At 40.6% G+C, this 22,147-nt stretch overlaps 3 protein-coding genes across 6 annotated transcripts in view; 1 reads left to right on the top strand and 2 right to left on the bottom strand.

The window, feature by feature from the left end:
- Positions 1–34: 34 nt before the first annotated feature.
- Positions 35–22,147, top strand: part of LOC118365714 (polycomb complex protein BMI-1-like) — a 24,117-nt gene continuing 2,004 nt past the window's right edge. Inside the window, exons 1-9 of one of the 2 annotated variants that reach the window (XR_008088392.1) lie at positions 35–159; positions 814–941; positions 1,111–1,207; positions 1,341–1,396; positions 3,282–3,420; positions 3,597–3,633; positions 3,900–3,998; positions 4,215–4,295; positions 4,466–6,577. Coding sequence is in view for 1 of the 2 variants with exons in the window: in XM_052490535.1 (XP_052346495.1) it covers positions 824–941; positions 1,111–1,207; positions 1,341–1,396; positions 3,282–3,420; positions 3,597–3,633; positions 3,900–3,998; positions 4,215–4,295; positions 4,466–4,843 (1,005 nt within the window). In the remaining variant the exon portion in view is untranslated. Of the gene's footprint in view, positions 160–813; positions 942–1,110; positions 1,208–1,340; positions 1,397–3,281; positions 3,421–3,596; positions 3,634–3,899; positions 3,999–4,214; positions 4,296–4,465; positions 7,585–22,147 lie in introns of those variants that run through there. The other variant, XM_052490535.1, reaches the window with a different exon arrangement.
- LOC118364703 (CDGSH iron-sulfur domain-containing protein 3, mitochondrial-like) lies at positions 12,234–14,619 on the bottom strand. Its single transcript, XM_035746399.2, has 3 exons — positions 14,219–14,619; positions 12,978–13,094; positions 12,234–12,598 (listed from the first exon to the last, which is right to left on the bottom strand). The coding sequence occupies exons 1-3, from the start codon at positions 14,303–14,305 to the stop codon at positions 12,398–12,400; spliced, it is 405 nt and encodes a 134-aa protein (XP_035602292.1). The 5' UTR covers positions 14,306–14,619; the 3' UTR covers positions 12,234–12,397.
- Positions 17,009–22,147, bottom strand: part of LOC118365713 (protein AF-17-like) — a 22,258-nt gene continuing 17,119 nt past the window's right edge. For 2 of the 3 annotated variants that reach the window (XM_052490533.1, XM_052490532.1), the window contains exon 19: positions 20,089–20,486. In XM_052490533.1, the coding sequence (XP_052346493.1) occupies positions 20,214–20,486 (273 nt within the window). In that variant the 3' untranslated portion in view covers positions 20,089–20,213. The other variant, XM_052490534.1, reaches the window with a different exon arrangement.

The raw sequence follows: 22,147 nt of genomic DNA, 5'->3' as shown, positions 1-22,147 counted from the left end.
TGAAAATAATATCACGTGACCATAATGGGCGGTCCTCTGACTATGTGGGGGAAAAAAAAGCCATTTTCTGGCGCTGCTGCAAGATCTAACGTTAACCAACTCAAAATAATTTACCTGTATCCACGTCGGGAGGTACGGGTGTTTTTCATGTCAAATCAGGTAGGAAGCAAAGGCATCAATTGTTTTTATTCGCATATCGCGATGCACAGGTACATCAACACACAAACGGAGGTACTCGGTGTTATATTTGGATTCTCTCTTGTTCGTTTCTCATATCCAGTCCTGTCACTGAATTTAAGATGGCTGCTTTGTTTTCCACTCTCCATCTAAGCGTATTTTTCGTCTGTCTTTACATAGTTTTTATAAAGAATGTCTATAATGCATAAGAACCCACTGGTATTGGAGGGGCTCATTGTGGGTCTTCTCGGGGTTTGGGGTACGTGCCTCCCCGTGCACAGGCCCCACTGGGGTAGTCGGGTCTAGACTAGAGCAGTTCCAAACGTATTTTGTTACATTGATGGATGGGAAATAAAAATAAAAAACAATCATCCTGGAAGTAATTACAAAATAAATAGTCATATACTAGTAGCCATGCTTCTAACAAAAACACGTGATCCATATTATTATAGACAATGTCAGTGGACCACATCAATATGTCAGTACACATTTTGTATGTATAGGCCCTGTGTTGGAAAACAAATCACAACAGCAGAAAAGGTCACTAAATGTGTCATGTACTTTAGTGGTTCAAATCTTGCTACCCAGTAAATCATCTAAGTAATTATTTTATGTTTTTTTTTTTTTTTTTTTCAGATCCTTCCAGATGGATAAAATGCAACCCAGTCGGCTAAAAATCACAGAGCTGAATCCTAACCTGATATGCCCACTGTGTGTGGGCTACTTCATCGATGCCACAACCATTGTGGAGTGCTTGCACTCATGTAAGATTCCTAAGTCCACTGCATTATTCTAAATGAATATGAACCAATAATAACATTATTAGTATATGGGCTAGAGTATATGGCCTATAAACTGACGTAGAAATGCATTTTCTTTTCATAAAAAGTCATACAGTGAATCACCAGCATTAAGTCTGTCTTCTTACTCCAGTCTGCAAGACGTGCATTGTTGCCTTCCTGGAAACCAACAAGTTCTGCCCCAGATGTGATGTGCAAGTACACAAGACATGTCCACAGCTCAGCATCAGGTTAGTCACATTGCATGTGTGTGCGCGCGCACACGTCTCTCCCGGAGTACCTATGTTATTATGCATCTATAAGTGCAACCAACATGCTCTTATCTTTAGTACGTGGCTTTATCATTTGCATATCCTTTCTCAGGTCAGACAAGACTCTACAGGACATTGTATACAAGTTGGTGCCTGGATTATTCAAAGGTAAGACCATATCTCTTGAGTAAGGGGGTGGGTTTTCTATACAAATACTGAACAAAAATATAAAACGCAACTATATCATAGATTTTACAGAGTTACAGTTCATAGAAGGAAGTCGGTAAATTTAAATACATTTATTAGGCCCTCATCTATGGATTTCACATGACTGGGCAGGGGCACAGCCATGGGTGGGCCTGGGAGGGCATAGGCCAACCCACGGGGGAGCCACGCCGAGCCAATCCGAATGAGTTTTTCCCCCAAAAAGTGCTTTATTAAAGCCAGAAATACTCCTCAGCACCACCCTCCCCCTCAGAGGATGAAGAAGTCCGATATGAAGGTCTTGGGCTGGCGTGGTTACTCATGGTCTGTGGTTGTAAGGCCTTTTTTTATGGGCTAGATCAGTTTTAATATTGAAGATATATTGTGGCTTCTATCACTAATTATCTGCATCATTTCCAATACCCCATTTTTTTATATATATATATTGCTGTCATCAAGGCAAAAGGTGGCTACTTTGAAGAATTTAAAATATCAAATATATTTAGATTTTTTTTAAAAACACTTTTGGTTACTACATGATTCCATGTGTGTTATTTCATAGTTTTGATGTCTTCCTTATTATCCTAAAATGTAGAAAATAGTACAAATAAAGAAAAATCCTGGAATGAGTGTCACGACTTCCGCCGAGGTTGGCTCTCCTGCCCGTTCAGGCGGTGCTCGGCGGTCGTCGTCACCGTCCTACTAGCCACTACCGATCCCTTTTCGTGTATCTGTTGGTTTTGTGTGATTGGTTTCACCTGTGTGTTGTTTAGTTAATTAGTGTCTGTATATAATGTAGGTTGTCCCGCCCTTGTTTTGTGCGGGATTGTTTATTTTGTCATTCATTTCGTCTGTCGGTGTTATTGTGTTTCTTATTCTCCGGTTAGTCTGTTATCCTGTGTTGGATAATTTCACCCTGTGTGTATTTGGGTTGACCGTGTTTATTTTGTTCACCGGAGAATAAACTTTATATCTATATCTGCTCTCTGCGCCTGATTCCACCCACCTTGATTAGACGTGACAATGAGTAGGTGTGTCCAATCTTGTACTGTATGTGTATATATATCTCATACTATTGGTTGCTAGAATTGTGTATAATCATTTTTATTAAACTTTCGTAGGTCATTTTGTGCATCAGTTCATAAACCATGTGCAATGGTTTAACCATAATATTTTTTGTAATATTTGCTTAGTCTTTTCTGGTGGATTAAACTGAAATTGCAACCAACTTTAAGACTTGTTTAAAAAAAATACATATTTTTTAGATTATTTCATTTTCAAACGACCGAAGGTGAGAGGTTGTTATCTGTTAGATGTAATGCCAAATTCTCTAAAACAACGTACAAGGTGGCTTATGGTAGAGAAATTAACATTCAACTCTTTGGCAACAGCTCTGTTGGACATTCCTGCTGTGGAATTGTGTTGTGGCTTTTTTATTGCCCCCAGCACAAGGTGCACCTGTGTAATGGTCATGCTGTTTCATCTGCTTCTTGATATGCCGCACCTGTTAGGTGGATAGATTATCTTGGCAAAGGAGAAATGCTCACTAACAGGGATATAAACAAATGTTTGCACAAAATTTGAGAGAAGCATGTTTTTTGTGCATATGGAAATTTTAGATGTTTTATTTCAGCTCATGAAAAATGGGACCAACACTTTACATGTTGCATTTATATTTGTGTTCAGTGTACATCTCAGTATTTTATAACGAGCATATTTAGTGATAATTACAGTATAATAAGCCTGTTTGAGACTTTGCCCATGAAAAGTTGCCCCCTTTAATAATTAAAAGCGGACACGTGCCAATGTCTTTTTCACTCTAATAACTTTATTGTTTTGTTTACATCAGATGAGATGAAACGAAGGCGGGACTTCTACACAAACCAGGAAAACCAACACCTGGAGCCAGGAGAAGTGGTGGAGGAGCCGACTATTATTGCAGAAGATGAAATCATCAGTCTCTCCATTCAGTTCCATGAGAAGATCAAGTAAGTTCTAGAATGTGTGATCTCTGAATATTTTATAGTATAGAACAGACTAAATGTGTTACAATAGGGCTGTATTTCTGTGCAAGTACGTTTTAACAGGAAGCTGGGTAAAAGAAAGCACATCAAAACAAAGATATGCTCATCTTAACCCATGCTGTTTTTCCATTTGCTTATAGAAGTGACACACAACCTGTGGATACAGAAGGAGACAATGTGAGTGATTCAACCATAAAATGCTAACCCAATATACATGCAAACGCTAATGTCAATTTGTCATCCACACTCTCTAAATGATAAGAAATGCCATTTAGCATACGCTTTTAAAAGCGACTCTCATGCATTCATACATTGCAAGCGCCATGCTCTACCAACTGAGCCATACAGGACCACATTTTTCTAACATTTCATATTATTGTCATGCCCTTACCCTCTAGTTATAAATCTGTTCTAACCACACGTACTGTTCTCTTCATTTTCAGACCAACAGCAAACGCTTCCTGCAATGCCCGGCAGCCATGACAGTCCTGCACTTAGCCAAGTTCCTGCGTAGCAAGATGGACATTCCGAACACCTTACGGGTAATTGCTACAGGCTGCACAGCATCGCCTCACAACTCCATAGAAAGCCACAGTATACACCAACAACCACTTTGTCTCAATACTGTATTTGAGTGACAAGCTGCATTCCTATACAGTAGATCATGCATGCTTTCGCGTAGGTGGACTGGCCCTACTATCCCCCCTTCTTGGACTTGTGTGCGATTTAATGTGTAATAATGATCTCTACCTTGACAGATTGAAGTGCTCTACGCTGATGAGCCCTTAAAGGACTACTACACGCTGATGGATATTGCCTACATGTATTCTTGGCGACGTGTAAGTGCCAACTGACACACTGGCTATAACAACAACACTGACCAAGCTTCAGTTGTCACTTCCAACGCTAATCCCAACTTCACTAAACATCTACGTTGCTAGGTCCTAGGATCTGAGTGATCTTTCACGTGTCTGGAGAGTTCTCATCTTCTCTCTGTGACTCTTTGCAGAATGGCCCCCTCCCCCTGCAGTACTGTGTCAAGCCCACCCGGAAGCGTCGAAGGCTGTCCCAAGGTGCCGCCCAGGCCCACTCCGATGGTGTCAACACAAGCCCCACCTCTGAGAGCGACTCCCACAGCGACAAGGCCCTGAGCCCGGCTGGTCAGGTCCCCAGAGCCGCCTCCACCCTGCCCAGCCCTGCCCTCCGAGGCCAACCCTCTACCCTTCAGAGCCCCAGCGGTACCACAGGACCCAACGGTACTCAACGGCTCCCTCTAGCCTCCAAGTCGGGGAGCAACGCACGCAAGGTGAACGTCAACGGCAAAAGCAATGGAGCAGCGACTGAGACTAGGGGAGGGGACAAAGGGGCGGTATCACCCCCAACCTAAATCTGATACATCCCAGAAACATGGAGAGTGAAACAGAATTGCCCCAAAATGTCGGAGTAGCCCCTCAATGGACCAATGGACAGACCAAGAGGAAATCTGCCAAGAGAGTACTGAGGGAGAGGGCGATTGTGATCAGTAAACAGACTGTCAAGTGCAGCCAAATAGACATTTAATTTCAATGTGTGTGTGACTGTGTGTTAGAGTAAAACATACATACAAAATGTACAATATGTATCCAATGTGAGCATTCGTACATACCTGGTCATGTATATAGAGTATCTTTTATACAGGATATTGTAATTGTTTTGTAACTGTATGATATGCAGTCGGTTCAACGATTCCTTTCCCCAAGTCTTCACAATTAATTTGGCTTTAAAATATCAATTGACAAAATGCTGAATGGCATTGCGATGCAATTGTCTATCTGTATGGGTATGTAATATATATACACACACGCAGTTGAAGTCTGAAGTTTACATACACCGTAGCCAAATATATTTAACCTCAGTTATTCACAATTCCTGACATATAATCCCAGTAAACATTTCCTGTCCTAGGTCAGTTAGGATCACCACTTTATTTTAAGAATGTGAATTGTCAGAGTAATAGTCGAGAGAATGATTTATTTCAGCTTTTATTTCTTTCATCACATTCCCACTGGGTCAGAAGTTTACATACACTCAATTAGTATTTGGTAGCATTGCCTTTAAATTGGGTCAAACATTTTAAGGTAGCCTTCCACAAGCTTCCTACAATACATTGGGTGAATTTTGGCCCATTCCTCCTGACAGAGCTGTTGTAACTTGAGTCAGGTTTGTAAGGCCTCCTTGCTCGCACACTTTTTTTTTTTTTTAGTTCTGCCCACAATTTTTTTTTATAGGATTGAGGTCAGGGCTTTGTGATGGCCACTCCAAATACTTTCACTTTGTTGTCCTTATGCCATTTTGCCACAACTTTGGAGGTATTTCATTTTGAATTGTACCTTTATTTTACTAGACAAGTCAGTTAAGAACAAATTCTTATTTTCAATAACGGCCTAGGAACAGTGGGTTAACTGCCTGTTCAGGGGCAGAACGACAGTTGTACCTTGTCAGCTCGGGGATTTGAACTTGCAACCTTTCGGTTGCTAGTCCAACGCTCTAACCACTAGGCTACCCTGCTTGGGGTCATTGTCTATTTTGAAGACCCATTTGCGACCAAGCTTTAACTTCCTGACTGATGTCTTGAGATGTTGCTTCAAAATAACCACACAATTTTCCTTCCTCATGATGCCATCTATTTTGTGAAGTGCACCAGTCCCTCCTGCAGCAAAGCGCCCCACAACATGATGCTGCAACCCCCGTGCTTCACAGTTGGGATGGTGATCTTCGGCTTGCAAGCCTCCCCCTTTTTCCTCCAAACCTAACGATGGTCATTATTGCAAACCAGTTATATTTTTGTTTCATCAGATCAGAGGATATTTCTCAAAAAAGTACTATCTTTGTTCCAATATGCAGTTGCAAACCGTAGTATTGCTTTTTTACGGCGGTTTTGAAGCAGTGGCTTCTTCCTTGCTGAGTGGCCTTTCCAGTTATGTCGATATAGGACTCGTTTTACTGTGGATATAGATACTTTTGTACCTGTTTCCTCCAGCATCTTCACAAGGCCCTTTGCTGTTGTTCTGGGATTGATTTGCACTTTTCGCACAAAAGTCCATTCATCTCAAGGAGACAGAATGTGTCTCCTTCCTGAGAGGTATGACAGCTTTTTCAGGCTTTTGGAAATTGTCCCCAAGAATGAACCAGACTTGTGGAGGTCTACAATTTGTTTTCTGGGGTCTTGGCTGATTTCTTTTGATTTTCCCATGATGTCAAGCAAAGAGGCACTGAGTTTGATGGTACGCCTTGAAATACATCCACAGGTACACCTCCAATTGACTCAAATCATTTGAATTAGCCTATCAGAAGATTCTAAAGCCATGACGTAATTTTCTGGACAAGCTGTTTAAAGGCACAGTCAACTTAGTTTAGTGTATGTAAACTTCTGACCCACTGGAAATGTGATACAGTGAATTATAAGTGAAATAATCTGTCTGTAAACAATTGTTGGAAAAATTACTTGTGTCATGCACAAAGTAGATGTCCTAACCGACTTGCCAGAATTATAGTTTTTTAACAAGAAATTTGTGGAGTGGTTGAAAAACTAGTTTTAATGACTCCAACCTAAGTGTATGTAAACTTCTGACTTCAACTGTATATATATATATATATATATAAAACCTAGAAATATAAAGGCAAGATCTGTCTTCTTGCCGTCAGTCATACTGTATATAATAACTCTGGTGTATGTAGATGCAGTACTTTCAACTGGTAATGGCCCCAATCACCAAGGACAATAGATATGTACGAAACATTTGATGCACTTTCTTTGAAATGCAGATCACAGTATGCGAGTACTAAACTTCCCTGTGCTTTGACATTAGAAAAGCCATTATATTTATCAAGCCTCAAGCAGCACTACAATCGTCTGAAAAACGTAGCTTACTGTACGTTTCTCAGCGTTACATACCGGTACCCGTTCTACTCACATCAGAGAAATGAGCTCAAAGGGAATTGTATATCTGACCATGTACACCTTGTTGTATTTTCATACACTTTTGACATTCCCTCAATGTATATTTTGACCATTCAATGATATTATTCTAAAATATCAGCCATATGTGCATGTTTAGGTCATTAAAATGTTTACTTGCTTGGTTATGAGTTCGGTGTCCCATTCTGATTAATTGTTGGGTTATATTCTTGAGTAGTTCAAATATCAGAACTTGCCAGTGCTCCTGTGATAAGTCTCCATTTGGACCTTTAATACATAAATCTGTTACATTGCTATCAACAACAATTTGTGAGTAGCAGAGCTTTAAATCATGTATTATCATTATGCTGCTATTTAAGAATGTTTAACTTGATTTTAAGTTGGGATCCACGGTAACTATGTGCTCTCCAAAGAATCTGGATTTTCATGACTTCAAAGGCAGGGGATGTTTTCGGTTGAAACATTGCATTTCTTCATAAGTGACGTACAAAACAGGTTATGGGATGGCAAAATGTGACAGTAATTAAGAGAAAAAAAATATTTGATCGTTTTAATTTCAACACAGACAGAATACACCATGGAGGAAATAATACTGTTTTTAGATCTATAGAAATACATCTTAATTCATCTTACATCAAGCTTATGATTTAGTGTTCTATTACAATACTTGATTTTGAGAAACAGTCCATCACAATACTTGTGCGTATCATTAGCGGAGCATTCAAATGTAAAATATCTGTTTCATCACAATTTCAAACATTTACAGAAGCACCAGTGCATTCCACACAGGGCAATTCCACGGTAACAGAACAATGCCGTGATTTTCAGATTTTTCACTTTAAAATGTATGCCAACCCCCCTGATTGCAAAGATTAAGACACTGTTATTCTGTTACCAAACTTTGCATCTGCACTCAAGTAAATGTGTTTTGTGGAAATTGTTAAAACTAGTCCGTGTGCATAAAGTTTGAATGGTTTGAATAACTTTAATCTTTGGTTTTTACATTTTAAAGTGAAATATCTGAATCTCAGCATCATTCTGTTATCGTGGAATCGCCTCATAACAAGTAACACCTTGCAAATTGCTTATCATGTGATGAATCCTTAATTGAGTTGTTCGCAGAGCTCTTATCATGCAAATCTTGTATGGATGCCAATGGGAGATTTGTTCAAAGCTCGTGCTAAGGCCAGAGTTTCCCATTATATTCTAATGAGGCCCCTAAGGCTGCGTTTAGACAGACAGCCTAATTCTGATTTTTTTCCCCCCCACATCAGATCTAAACACGTCAGACATGTATACGTCATCTGTTCGCTGTCAATCACCCTTCTGAACCAGTGATTAGGGTCCTCCTTCTCCAGGACCAGAACTCAGAGGACCCACACCACAGTAAATTTGGACAAAAACACATGCAGCTCCTATCCATTCAGAAGTCTGTGTTCTCTGGGAGCAGGGCAGACTGGATGAATTCCTGCTTGTGAGTGCTGTCGCAGTATGGTGGGTTAGCGGTGTACTTACAGCCACACCGCTAAGCTTTGGAGTCCTTCTCAGGGACGAAGCGCTGAGGTAACAGGCCCTGGGCTTTAGTCTTGTGGGTTCCATCACAGAAAGGCTAAAACAGAAATTTGGGAGAAACAAGCCGGTGATTGACTACCTGAATAATCTGCTGCTTTGGTATGCTAAAACCAATCTGATCCAGAGTTCAATGAACCCGTTTCAATGAAAGCAGAGCGATGGGCAGAGCGTTGGGCACATGGTGGTGTCCACAAGTGCACCATGAGTGACGCTTTCCACATACAAGCTCCGCCTTGAAAGGCTTTTTGTAAGCGATGACAGAGCGCTGGACCTGTAACGTAAGTTTCAGATTTAGTGTAGCAAAACAGATTTCCTTTATGCAAATGCAGTGAATGCACCCTACAAATGCCTATGTATGGTCAGCAAACACGAAAAAGGAAAATTATATTACGGCAGATAAAAATACAAATAAATCGCTTCCTCCCAATGCTATAGAGTAGGAGTAAATCATCACTCCACAACATTGTAACCAAAGACAACTTGTTTACATGCACAAGACAGATTTGTGGTTGTTGTTGACCATGTCAAACGTCTTCGTTGAGACTTTAATCTTTTGCCTACCTTTTGGGGCGGTAATAATCGGCCATGTCCAAGGTTGTATCAAGGTTGTATCAAGGTTGCTTAAACCAATTTGCGCACTCTGCCTGATATGATTGTATTAATGTTTGGTTGTGTGTGCGTAAGTAGTCTGCTGCTCTGTATATTGTTCTTTACAACCAAATAAAGCCTTCGAGCTGAGATTTTGTGTAGCTAACGGCTGGCCATGTAGAGGTAGATTCCGGAATCAGTCACACGGGCCGCTGCACCCGGCTTCTCTCCAAGCAAGATGCTCAGCATTTGAGGGGATTTGATTATGAAATCATTTCAACCTGGACTCAGGGGTAGATGTTGTGTGATATACTTGTCCATGGCTGTTGTTTGAAGTGTTGAAACACTGACTGAACATTAAATAAGTATTTTTGGAGGCTATTTTGGTTGATTTGGTTATTCATTGAAGTAGTTCTTTCGCTTTTAGAACTGTACTTATTTTGAAAATGTTGTTCTTGTAAAGCTATTGTAGTAGACTCATATAGTCATATAGACTTATATAGTCATTAAATATCAGAAAAAGTCGAATAAAAAAGGTAAATTCAATACTGAGACCAACTTTGTGATGGTTCTCAATGGAGATTTTAGATGAGATGATCAATTGTATTTACGAAAACTGCACCCATACAGTGTACAGTACCATTGCCACTTACTGGCCCTTATTGGTATTGCTGGTTGCAAATACAAATACCTGCATACACACTGGACTGATAGGGAACACTGCTATAACTATTATTAGTAGTATTATTATTATTATAAACATTTGACAAGTTGGGACAACCCTTCAGTTAACTCAATATAAATGATCCAGTAGTCAAAACTGTTCGCTGCTCTGGCCCCCCAATGGTGGAACAAACTCCCTCACGACGCCAGGACAGCGGAGTCAATCACCACCTTCCGGAGACACCTGAAACCCCACCTCTTCAAGGAATACCTAGGATAGGGTAAGTAATCCTTCTCACCCCCCCTAAAAAGATTTAGATGCGCTATTGTAAAGTGGCTGTTCCACTGGATGTCATAAGGTGTATGCACCAATTTGTAAGTCGCTCTGGACAAGAGCGTCTGCTAAATGACTTAAATGTAATGTAAATGTAGTAGTAATTATGGTTCCTCAATATACATTGAACATATTACAACGTAGGCAATTTGTGTTACAACACTACTTTTGGTGTCCCCCTCAGGAATTGCTCTTGAGAAAATGTAATGTAATGGTCCCCTCCAAAGTTGAAATCACATAACATAGTAAACGTAAATCCGGGACCCTCAATTAGTATACATTATATTCCGTATGGTATGTATTAATTTGCAAGTGTCCATAATCCATTTTGTATGATGTCTTATGGATTACAATTTGTATAATATGTTACTTCTTGCAATTCATACAATATGTTACAAATTTGCAAAACGTTTGATATGTTAACAATTCCAATTTGTTGTAACCAATGTTAGCTACTGTAGGTGGCAACCTAGCTAGGCTTGGTGTTAGGGTCAAGGTTAAAGGGTTAAGGTTAGGGGAAGGGTTAGCTAACATGCAAAGTAGTTGCATAGTAGCTAAAATGTAGTTGCATAGTAGCTAAAATGTAGTTGCATAGTAGCTAAAATGTAGTTGCATAGTAGCTAAAAGTAGTTTCAAAGTTGTCCATGATGAGATTTGAACATGCAACCCTTTGGGTTGCTTGATGTTTGCATAATACACCCTCCTATCCACCCCTGACCAACCAACCACCCTACTTTTCATTTTTTCTTTAAGTAATCCTCGGTCTTATGTAACCATACCAAATGTAACTTATCATACTAATTTGAGTGTCCCGGATTTACAATGTGTCCCGGATTTACAGTCTCTAGTCTGAGACCAGGTTGGAGCGTAAACCAGTTTCCCCGTTCAAAGCCAATGGCAAGTCGTCTCAAAACAAAAGTGACAGACTAGGCTAGATTAAGAACGCGGAGTAATGAGTAGGATTCTGTGTTTTCACATGCATTAGGCTGTGTTTACACAGGCAGCCCAATTCAGATTTTTTTGCCCAAATATTGTTCTTTTGACTAATCAGATCAGATCTTTTGCCAATAATTGGGCAGCATATCAGAATTGGGATGCCTGTATAAACACAGCCAAAATGATTGCTTTTGATAAAAAAATGCTTTATCTACCTTCCCAATGAAAACTAGTTTGAAAAAACAAACACATTTTATGGAAAGGAGATGTTGTATAGGTTTCTGGACGATGCATCATGCTGCCTGGTTGACAACATGACCAAGCAGCAGGTAGCTTGGTGGTTAAGAGAGGTGAGACAGTGGCCGGGGGGTTGCGAGTTTGAATCTCGGGTCCAACTGGAAGATCTGGCGGGAAGTGAGCTGGCAACCATTGGTTGCTGGTATCAAATTCCTAGATGCCATTTGCCTGCTGTTGTGCCCTTGAGAAAGGCACTGAACCCTCACAACAACAGCTCCCCGAGTGCCCAGCGTGGCAGCCCCCCCAACTCTCCAAAACCTGTATGTGTGTCTTTTGGAGGGGTTGGGTTAAAAGCGGTTATATATTTTTTAACTCATTAACTTAATTTAAGAACGATCATCATATATCAGCTATATGAACTTGCCAGACACCAGCATGTTTCTCAAAAGAATGCATGGTTTAGGGGAAAAAGATAAGAATGACAAAATGTGTATTGAAATAGTAGGCCATCATTTATTCCCTTATGGACAGTGACAAAACATAAATGCCTTTTTCCATTTATCATAAATAAAATGTGTGTCAACAAGTGATTCATGAACAATGAATATAGGCGGTACAGTTATAAGGAAATTAGCTGCGTCATGCCATTCTTTTTAAAGGTTATTCATTTTAAACACTTTTTTCACTGAGCTGACTAGATCCTGGAAGATGACCTTGAAATGTGTGCCATCGCAGTAAGGTGCATTTTTGGTTTGCTTACAGGCACACAGCATAAGGGTGCTGTCCTTCTCGGGAGTGAAGTGTCGTGGAGAGATGCTGGGTGCTTTAGACCTGTGAGCACCGTCACAGAAGGGCTGACAGAGAGAGAGAGAGAGCGCGAGAGAAAGACTGTCAGTGCTATTGCTTCACTGATTTAAATGAGTTAATTATAGCACAGATTACAATTTCAGACATTATTCTCATGAAGAAGACCATATAGGAGAGCATATAGGCCTAAATCACTACTGCTGGGAAAGGAAAGGGTTAATATCGCGCCAATTTTGGCTCATCGGTCCTAATCCTTTATTTTTTTATTTTATTTTTTACATTCAATGCCTTCAACTCTGCTACCCGACCCGAGGCCCGACATACATCGGGTGAGGGTCGGCCCTGTTTTTTTCCCATCATTAACTAGGGTACAGGCTAGAGCCCTGCACGGGCATGAATCTTGACATTCAATGCCTGAACACCCACCTGTTTCTTGCTGTGTCCACAGGCACACCAGACGTAGCGTTTGCCCCCAGTCACTTTCACCCTGAAAGGCATCTTGGCAGCGACAACAGGTTTATTGGTCTGAGTGGAGCACTGCATCTGAGGAGGTAGTAGTTTAGATTAGTCACACAATAATAGTGCATTGCTTATGCTCGTCATATGAACAGCAGTGTAGATCCCGGCATTGAGAACTCATGGTGCAGTGGTACCCAAACGGTGGCAGGGGGGTGTGGGGGAGTTGTAATAGTAGAATGCGCAAGGTGAAATTTCGAAATGAGGTAGTGCATCATCAGTACTCCTCTTGTCATGTCAGTTATCGCATACCTGAGAGAGCTATTTATAACTTCTCAGAAATGTCCAGATCAACTAGCCCACGTCAGCTAATGTTTTTTAGCTGGGTTTTTTAGTCCAAAGATTTTGTAGTAATGGTCGAGTCACACAATGAATCACATGGATACACATTAGACATGGAAAAACATATAGAATTGCAAGAAAATTAGCTTTAAAACGGCAAAACATGTATCTGCACCCCATGACAAAATGGGTAGAATTGCAGGAAATAATCTTTAAACCTGGCAACAAAACAAAAAAAATCTCTCCTCCAACAACAGTTTGTGTCATGAACAGTGCTTGAGATAGAAATGGGGGGTTGTTCCCCAATGCTGGGAGAGGGGCCTGAGTTTAAAATATTTGTATGTTCCAACCCAGCACTAGGAGAACTTACTATCTGAATGTAACTTGGAATTTAGTAGCCTATTCAGTGGACCTGACAAATTACTGTTGAACTTTGCTTTAGGTCAATTATTTGATTAAAGATTGAGATTTAATGGCACAATGCTGCTTCACGGCCATATGAATGGCATATCTGTGCCATAGGTGAATACGGCGTTCTCTAATGACTATACAGGTTTTCTTTGAACAGCTGCCCTTCCTTTATCTACTATGAACAGCATGTTGCGATTTCATACAATGCCTTATAATTAGTCTTTAAACGCTAGAATCTAGATGTATATATATATTTATTCAAATGCATATGTCAACAGTAACACTTTGACAATCATATCATCTATTTGAACTATTTTAGCGAGGATTTATAGAGAGGCTGGAATCCAGATCGACACAGAAAGCTGCCAAAAGGTGTTATTCTGTAACTATTGCACTTGCAGTCTATACTCACAAGCGACCAACATACAAACATGGATTTTCCTTGACTTTATACTTACCATTGAACTGGCAAGAGCCGTAAATAGCCGAGGTTGCCTCAAAGTTGCCCTGGTCCCATCGCGCATTGTTCCTATGATCACGTTCATTCTTCCTGATACGGCACGCGAACGTTTTAGTAAATTTCACTGTAGACGGTTTAGCCTTGTTAGTAAAGCTGCCTTCTAAGAAAAGTCAGAGAAAACAATCTCCAGTAGCTTTCACTTCACCCTCTTCACACAAAAAAACAACATTAAAAAGACAAATTAGACCACGCGCAACAAGTCTTAACTTCCAAATGGGTTTATACCGCCAATGACAATGATTGTAGCACAGACAGGTAAGCTATTGGCCTGTAAATGTTAACAGACGACCCAAGGCGAGGTCCACTACCATACAAGTCATCACCAATCATAGAGAATGATAGAGGCCTCTAGTAGCCAAAAGGCAGTTTTGGCATGGGCTGCACCATTGAAGGTTTCCGTCATACTTAAGCCATTTTAAAGTCGTCTAATTAGTCAACTGGGTGGGTTTTTCTATGGGTTGCAGCCTCAATGGTGCTTCCCGTGCAGTCACAGACGCTATAATGGTACAGATAGAAAGAGGAATCCCCTATCTAGGGGTGAAAGTAGAATACATTTTTTCACAGTATGGGACCTCCTATATGTGCAAACATGTTCATGGGCCTAATCATATAATTACCTATAGAATCCTTATTAATTCAATAGGATCTCTGTGGGCCTAGTCGTAAAGATTTGTAATTTAACTTTTTACAATGTATTACCTTTTATTGTGGCATAAACACAAGCAGTTATGATATTCTCATCTGATTGTCAAATAATCACTTCAAAATGCTCCTTTACTGGGCTACCTGCACACGTTCATCCACTTGCAAAATATGTCCAGCCCCCAACAGTGTTGAATGAAAAGAGATACCTGTTACACAAAACACCATAAAGTGTAATGACATTTGTGGATTCCATTAGACCGGAATGTGTGTGTCCACTGCTGTCCGCCAGCGTCTCAGTGTCAGCCACTCATCTCTGCCTTGGCAAAAATGTCAGTATTCTCATCTAACCACATCGCATTTCGGATCGTAGGCTATACCACCTGTTTTCAAGTCCATTCACTAACTTTTCATGGCTCTGACATGCTGTAATGATACAAGTGGTGTAATAGCATAGATGTCATTTTTGTTTGTTTATGTTTTACTTATATAGCCTATCCCCACTATTTATTTTGCCGGGACCATACCGCCTTACTTTCACCTCTCTCTATCTATCTCTATGTCACCAATCCTACATGTCTTCTTGTAGAGGTGCTCCTGAGCCACCTGGCCATGTTGGCAAGAGCTGCATTATAACAAATTCTCCATAAAATGTATTGTACTACAACATCCAAATAACTCGAAAATGCCATTTTTTCCCCTACAGGGTGAGCACAGATAGGTTTCACTTTCAGAGATCAATCATCACTGCAGTTTTTTCTTCCTCAGCATAAAATGTTCTGTGCAATCAAGTCACAGGGTTCTTATACATCAACAGGTATCCAATATAATTCCAACCTGATCAAGCTAGACAACACCTTTGCTTCTACAGTGTTTTGACTGATTCATGACACTTATTGTTACGGATTCCCCCCGCCTTTGAGCTTTTTAACTTCATGCAGCTCACTCCACCCATCACCTGATGGCGCCAGAGAGACTAGGGCAGGGACATGTGGGTACGCAGACCCGTGAGCAAGTGTAGCCCCTCATGATGAATCCGATTTTTGTTGTGTCTCCCACTCCCATCAAAATGACCCATCCCTGGACTAGGGGGATCATAAACTGTCTCCCAAAACTTCCGGTGACTTCCGCTACCAGGCCTTGCAGGCCACCGATAGGTTGCTAGGGGGCAGAAGACCCGACAGTCCTTCTGCTGGTTTAGGTCAGAGCCTCCTCAATCTCTCTCCAGGTGGACAAGAGTGATGGAGTGCGTGGATTGAAGTGAGCGATGTTGTTATTGAAACATGCATTTACAGTTGGTTGTTACGATGGCCAGTTGTTACTAGTAGTTGATGCTATCTATGTGTTATGCAGTCCTTTGCTTATGTCACTATCTCCTTATCGGGTTGAACTCATTTTACCCTGGAGGCCGCGTTCCGTCTTCAACAAGGTCCGGAGGTCCACACTGAAAATTGGTTATACTGTATTTCCTTGCCATCAAAATTGCTAAACATAGTCCTCTATTCATCGTTTTTATGTGTGTTTCCGATGCTCCCTGACTGTCTAGTGATTGTTAGCGAGCTGGACAGTCAAGAAACGGTATAAATATAGGTCCATTATCATTTCTACTGTTTCCATTTTTATTTTAGTAATTTTAAAGTACATTGAGTTAGACCCCCCCCCCAAAAAAAAATAATTCAGCTGCAGGTGTTTTATTACTCAAACCACCTGTGGCCCGGATTGGACCCCTCCAGGCCTTATTTTTGACATCCCGGCCTTATACAGTCAATATTATAATTCCTCTTTTGCTATTACTCAGAACCACATCCACCTCATACGTATGTCCTCTGGAAATAAAGTGTTCTATTGTGTGTAGCTCTCTGTGAGGTTGCCTTATTCCTCTGAATGGAAAATGTGTCGGTGCGTCACAGACCAGCCCAACTGGGGAACCGCTCTCTTTCACTGTTATGACTGTTCATAACACTGTTATGACTGGTTCATGAAGGCATTATGACAGGCTGCTTCAAGTAAGTGATGCACACAAGGACTTTGTCAATGCTGCGGTCTGTAAATAAAGCTTTGAAACCAAGAGAACATGCAAATCAACTCAGTAAAATACATTTATTGACAGTAAAAGTTCAGTCGTCTTAATTGTACCTTAATTTTTACACAAAAATATCAAAATACTTTACAGGGCATTAAATCTGAATATTGGCAAATTCATTGTTGATTAATTCTCTCTAACAAATACACTGTACATTGACAACAATGCTTGTCTTTTCTTAAATGCAGTGCTCAACTTAAATTTCATAAAACATTTTTTGAGAACAATGCATTTAAAAACTATGCGTAGTCAAACTTGGTATTTAGCTACTGATTTGCGAGACTTAACTGCATTTCATGCATTTTATGTCCCAAGAAGTTCGTTCCATTTTCGTCAAACTTCATTGAGAGAGAGGTGCTTAAATATGATGTAATACATAACAGATACACATAACAACATACGTACATAATAACATGGATTATTTTATCTTGGCTACCCAAACTTCAAAGCTTAGAAAATGAATGCGTCTATACACAAACACATTTAAGTATACAATTTGCACTCAAACAATAAAAAAAATAAAAAAGTATATATATAAAAAAAAAGATTTACATTTATTGGGCCAAATCGCCCCAGTGCAACATGGGAAAGATTCCCTTTCAAGATTCCTTCGAGGTACTCTTTCATTCAAAACAACCTCTTCGACATGTTCTTTCCTAGATTTTTTAAAAACCTTAATCGTACAACAACTCATAAGGACGTACTTGTTCAACCGCAGACCTCCTTTGGAAGTCCTGTCAATGTGGAGGAATAGGCTCATGTGTTGTCAACGTTAACATTCTCCTATCGTCTCGTTGCTACAGTATTTTAACCAACTAACAAAAGTCGATTGAAAGCTCCTCACTGTTAACTAACAACAAAAACAGAACAGATCTAATACTTACCGGATATCACATGTACGGGGAGGTCAATATCGAGGTCGCAAATGGAAAACTAACACACATTTGGGAATGATCGTTGACCGTAGTTAAATGAGGAAATGATCGAATAAGATTAGTAACGAACACCGCAAAGGAAAAATATTATTCCAGTCTAACAGTGAGTTAAAAGACCTGGGAGAACGGCCAATGTTAATAGATTAGTTTGATCCCAGCACAGAAGGACCTGTTGTTATGTGCCACACAGGAAAGGAGATGCAGTAAAGAAAGTTACATATTATAGTTCCCGAGTTGCCTATGTGTTCTGAATGGTAACATTTTATAACTTGACATCGTGATCTCAGTAGTAAGACATACTGTACATAATAAGTGTTACTAGAATGACGTAACCGATGTCATTGACAGTCGTATCATAACAGATAAAGTCACCTGATGACAATTGAATCAACATTTGAACCTGATGACACCAATAAGACGTTGAGTCACAATTGTATAAGAACATAGTCACAAATACCATGACTGCTATGTCATTACTATGACCGCATTTTATAGATCTTAAGACAAAAGTAAAGTGACACCATCTAACATGGGATGTTGCTTGTCAGTTCTTCTAAAACATTGAGCAGCATCTTAAGACACAATTTACAGATGATTTGAGACTTACCAATAAACGTATTTTCATTTGACAATTGTTGACATTATCACCGTTGCCTATCAATAGTATAAATGGTAAGATTGAAAAGAGTGCTTTCGCCCTCAATCTAAAATAACGGTAAATGTAACCAGAACAAAAACTAGATTAAGAAATGAATAAGACAAAAAGAAGCTGCCTTTTGGCTGTTAAGGGCGAGTTGATTTTCCTCAGTAATTCTAGCGTTATTTGAAGGCATTGACAACTATACAGTATTGCTAAAAGAACAACTCGTTTCCCGGGCATCAACAGAACAATATGTACAACAGAAACAAATAAGAAAACACTAACACTTCAGGATAGAGTGCAAAATATTCATACTAATCTATCATTAACTTATCAGTTCCAAGTATCCAAATGTCCCTTATTAGGTTATATATCAGCAAAGTACACATGGGTTGAGGAAACAAAAATATGAATTTCTTACATGTTTACTTGGGACAATTTTCAAACGTTTGGTTTCGTTTGATTAATCTTGGCAGCGGCACACATATTGAGGATCATATATTCTCTCGAAATTCTCAGGGGTGGACTTGAGGCATAGTTCGCACTCTACACTGTCAATGCCAGTCCCCAGATCATTTGATGCCAGCCTGTAGCTGTGACATTTAATAGGATAGAATAGGAATATCATAGTTGTATAATATATGGGAGGGAAGAAAATGAAAGGAAGACACGACCTTGAGGAAGACAGTTGATGTTTAGAGAGGTTTCAGACAGATTGTCCTCAACAAGGATGTTTGGAGGGATACATTGGTTCCACAGGGGTATAATTGCTTAAGCGGAGGGTCAGTGCTTCAGTAAAGTTGTGGCCTAAGGACACTTTGGCCCAAAACACCCAAAATCCAAATTCCAAGTCGACACTTAGCCCTACCCATAGGCACTCCAGGAGATCTAAAAGGATTGGATAGGTTTAAAGTTTACCATGTCTTCTGATCGGCTAGGTGGAATAGTCATCATGTTGTTTACGCCCATCGAATCATTTCAGATCTCAGGAAGTGCCTTGAGAGTAGCGGCTAGGGGTTGATTTGGAATTGATCACCAGAGTCCAATTTCTATGCTGGACCCCAAATACTCTCCACATTTACCGTCAGGACACCAGAATCTCTGGCTCTTGCTACAAGAGTGAACCCAATTGGTCTAGCTAACAGATCAGTGCAATTCAATTACAGACCACCGTATTCATGCTCTCTGAAAGCTGCCTACACACACACAGACCTGGAAGAAAAAAAACGTCCTCAAATAAAAGGAATTCAATGCATAAGAAATAAAACATAACCGTTTAAATCGATTCCATTATACATTCATAAAAGAGGGGGAAAGACAGAGATGATAGAAGACAGAGAGTTCAAGAGTCTTTCAGATGGAGATTAAAGGTGACATTAGTTTCTGATGGAACAGCTCAATTACGTTCCTTTCCCCTGCTATAGCTGCTGTTATAGCTGCAACAGTTCAGACACGAAGATAACATATCAGCCATTGTTGTCTCCGCCCTTCTCTCCCACCCCCTGAAATTAAACACATTTAAAACTAACCTGTGAGTTTAGATGTTCGGCCCACACATACATGTATCAACATTATATCCTCAGGTTTAACAGCATTACAAAGCGGGTCAACCTTCTAGAAAGACGTTTATTCTTTAAAGTTTCAGTCGATCAAGAATTGACATATACAATGGCCTATTCAAATAAGGAGTCTCGAACAACTGCATATCGGCACTCACCCCGGGCTTGTGAAGTGCATTCTCCTGCAGACCGAAGAGGGGGTTTCCCTGGCCACCCTGCAGGGGCGAGGCCCCCAGGTTTGGGGACTGGGCAGTGGGGGTGGAGGTGAGGGCCCCGGCCAGTGTGAGGCGCTGTAGCTCCCTCTGCCACTGCTGCTGCAGCATCTGATAGACCACCACCTGCTGCTCCTGAGACACACACAGCCCAAGATATAAGGGACTTGAACATGGGTAGTGATATGCACATCCAAAATGAATCTACCGGTGCCAGGCCAGAAAAGGACTGCAGCATATGCTGTTTTTTTTCTCCATTTATTTTTTGGGACCAAAACTAAACCTGACCATGGTCACACTCATTGAATAATTAGGGGTTAACAGTCGATCAGATTGGTAACTTTTTAAATAATTTGGAACAGAGAAACTAGAGGCCATGAATAACTTGGGCAAAAAGAACGGCACTGATTGGCCTATAGTTGACACTGTCATAAGCAGTCTCGCTTTAAACCGTCATATCCACCGCCCTGTTTGACCTGGAGACTTGAACGTTTGTATGCACAGTTCCTTCAGTAAGTATTCACACCCCTTGACCTTTTCAACATTTTGTTGTTGTTACAGCCCCAGAGGCGCAGGGGCCATTCCCAAAAACACACTGCCAGGAGTGAAAGTAAGGTGGTACGGAAAAGATACGGCGTCCCGGGAAAACTAAATGGTGGGGGTACGCCTTATTGGTAAAACATGAGCCTGTACAAATAGAACAAAATGTCAAAAGAACTGTAGGTTATTACATCACTTTTCTTATAATTACCGCTATTTTTTTTAAATGTGCAAATGGACTTGAAAACGGGTCATATAGCCTACGCTCAAATGCGATGTGGTTTGAGGAAAACCCTGATATTTTGTCAAGGCAGAGATGAGTGGCTGACACCGAGACGTGCCCGAACAGCAGTGGACGCATAAATGATGTCCTAACGACAATCGCCAAATGTCATTACACTTTTTGGTATTTTGTGTAACAGATCTCTCTTTCCATTCACCATTATTTGGAGGCTGGGAATATGTTGCGAGTGGATGAACGTGCGCCGGTAACCAAGTCACGGAGCCCTTTGAAGTGATTATTTGACAATCATATGAAAACATCATGACTGGTTATGTTTATTACCACAGTAAATTGACATTCTGTCCTTGAGCTGTCCTTGTTTATTAATCTTCTGTATTACTTGATGTTTGGCGTGGACCCCGGGAAGGCTAGCTACTGCTTTAGCAACAGCTAATGGGGATCCTAATAAAACACCAAATTAAAGGTCATACATTTTAAAAGTTCAATTACAATTCTTTACAACTAGGCCCGCAGAGATCCTATTTGAATTAATAGGGATTCTATATGTTATACATTTGTTTTGGTGCACGACAGGACGTCCTGTACCGGGAAGAAAATAATTCCACTTTCACCCCTGCACAGAAGTACAAAGAATCTGAGGAGGAACAAGAGGGAGACTTCAAAGTTCAACCCTCATCCAGGTCCAACCCCCATAAGCGGACACCAAAGACAACTCATGACCTTGTCCATCATAGGTCAGGACAATCCAATCCAACAGCTCCTGGCTATGGTGCAAGCTTTAAAGACATCTGTCGAAAATCATGGAGTAATTTTGGAGAAGCTGAGGTTTCAGATGGCACCTTCTAGCACAAATTCCAGTCCGAAACAATACACCAACGCAGCTCCCAGCGTTGGCATTAGCTACACCCGATCAAGGTCAGGCAACACCTGAACCACCAGCAATGGGCTGCCATTCCAGGGCTGCAGCCGCCCCCTACCAATCACCTCTGCCACCTCACCTCCAGACACATCC

The sequence above is a fragment of the Oncorhynchus keta genome, chromosome 32 (genome assembly GCF_023373465.1).
Source record: "Oncorhynchus keta strain PuntledgeMale-10-30-2019 chromosome 32, Oket_V2, whole genome shotgun sequence".
Classification (NCBI taxonomy): Eukaryota; Metazoa; Chordata; class Actinopteri; order Salmoniformes; family Salmonidae; genus Oncorhynchus; species Oncorhynchus keta.
This window is presented reverse-complemented; position numbering and strand designations above follow the sequence as displayed.

Excerpts from the sequence above, each read along its gene's own strand:
- LOC118364703 (XM_035746399.2), bottom strand. The coding sequence starts at position 14,305 with ATGAACGTGATCATAGGAACAATGCGCGATGGGACCAGGGCAACTTTG. Across the intron at positions 13,095-14,218 it reads CGGCTCTTGCCAGTTCAATG|ATGCAGTGCTCCACTCAGAC; the intron begins GTAAGTATAAAG and ends CTACCTCCTCAG. Across the intron at positions 12,599-12,977 it reads GTGGACACAGCAAGAAACAG|CCCTTCTGTGACGGTGCTCA; the intron begins GTGGGTGTTCAG and ends TCTCTCTGTCAG.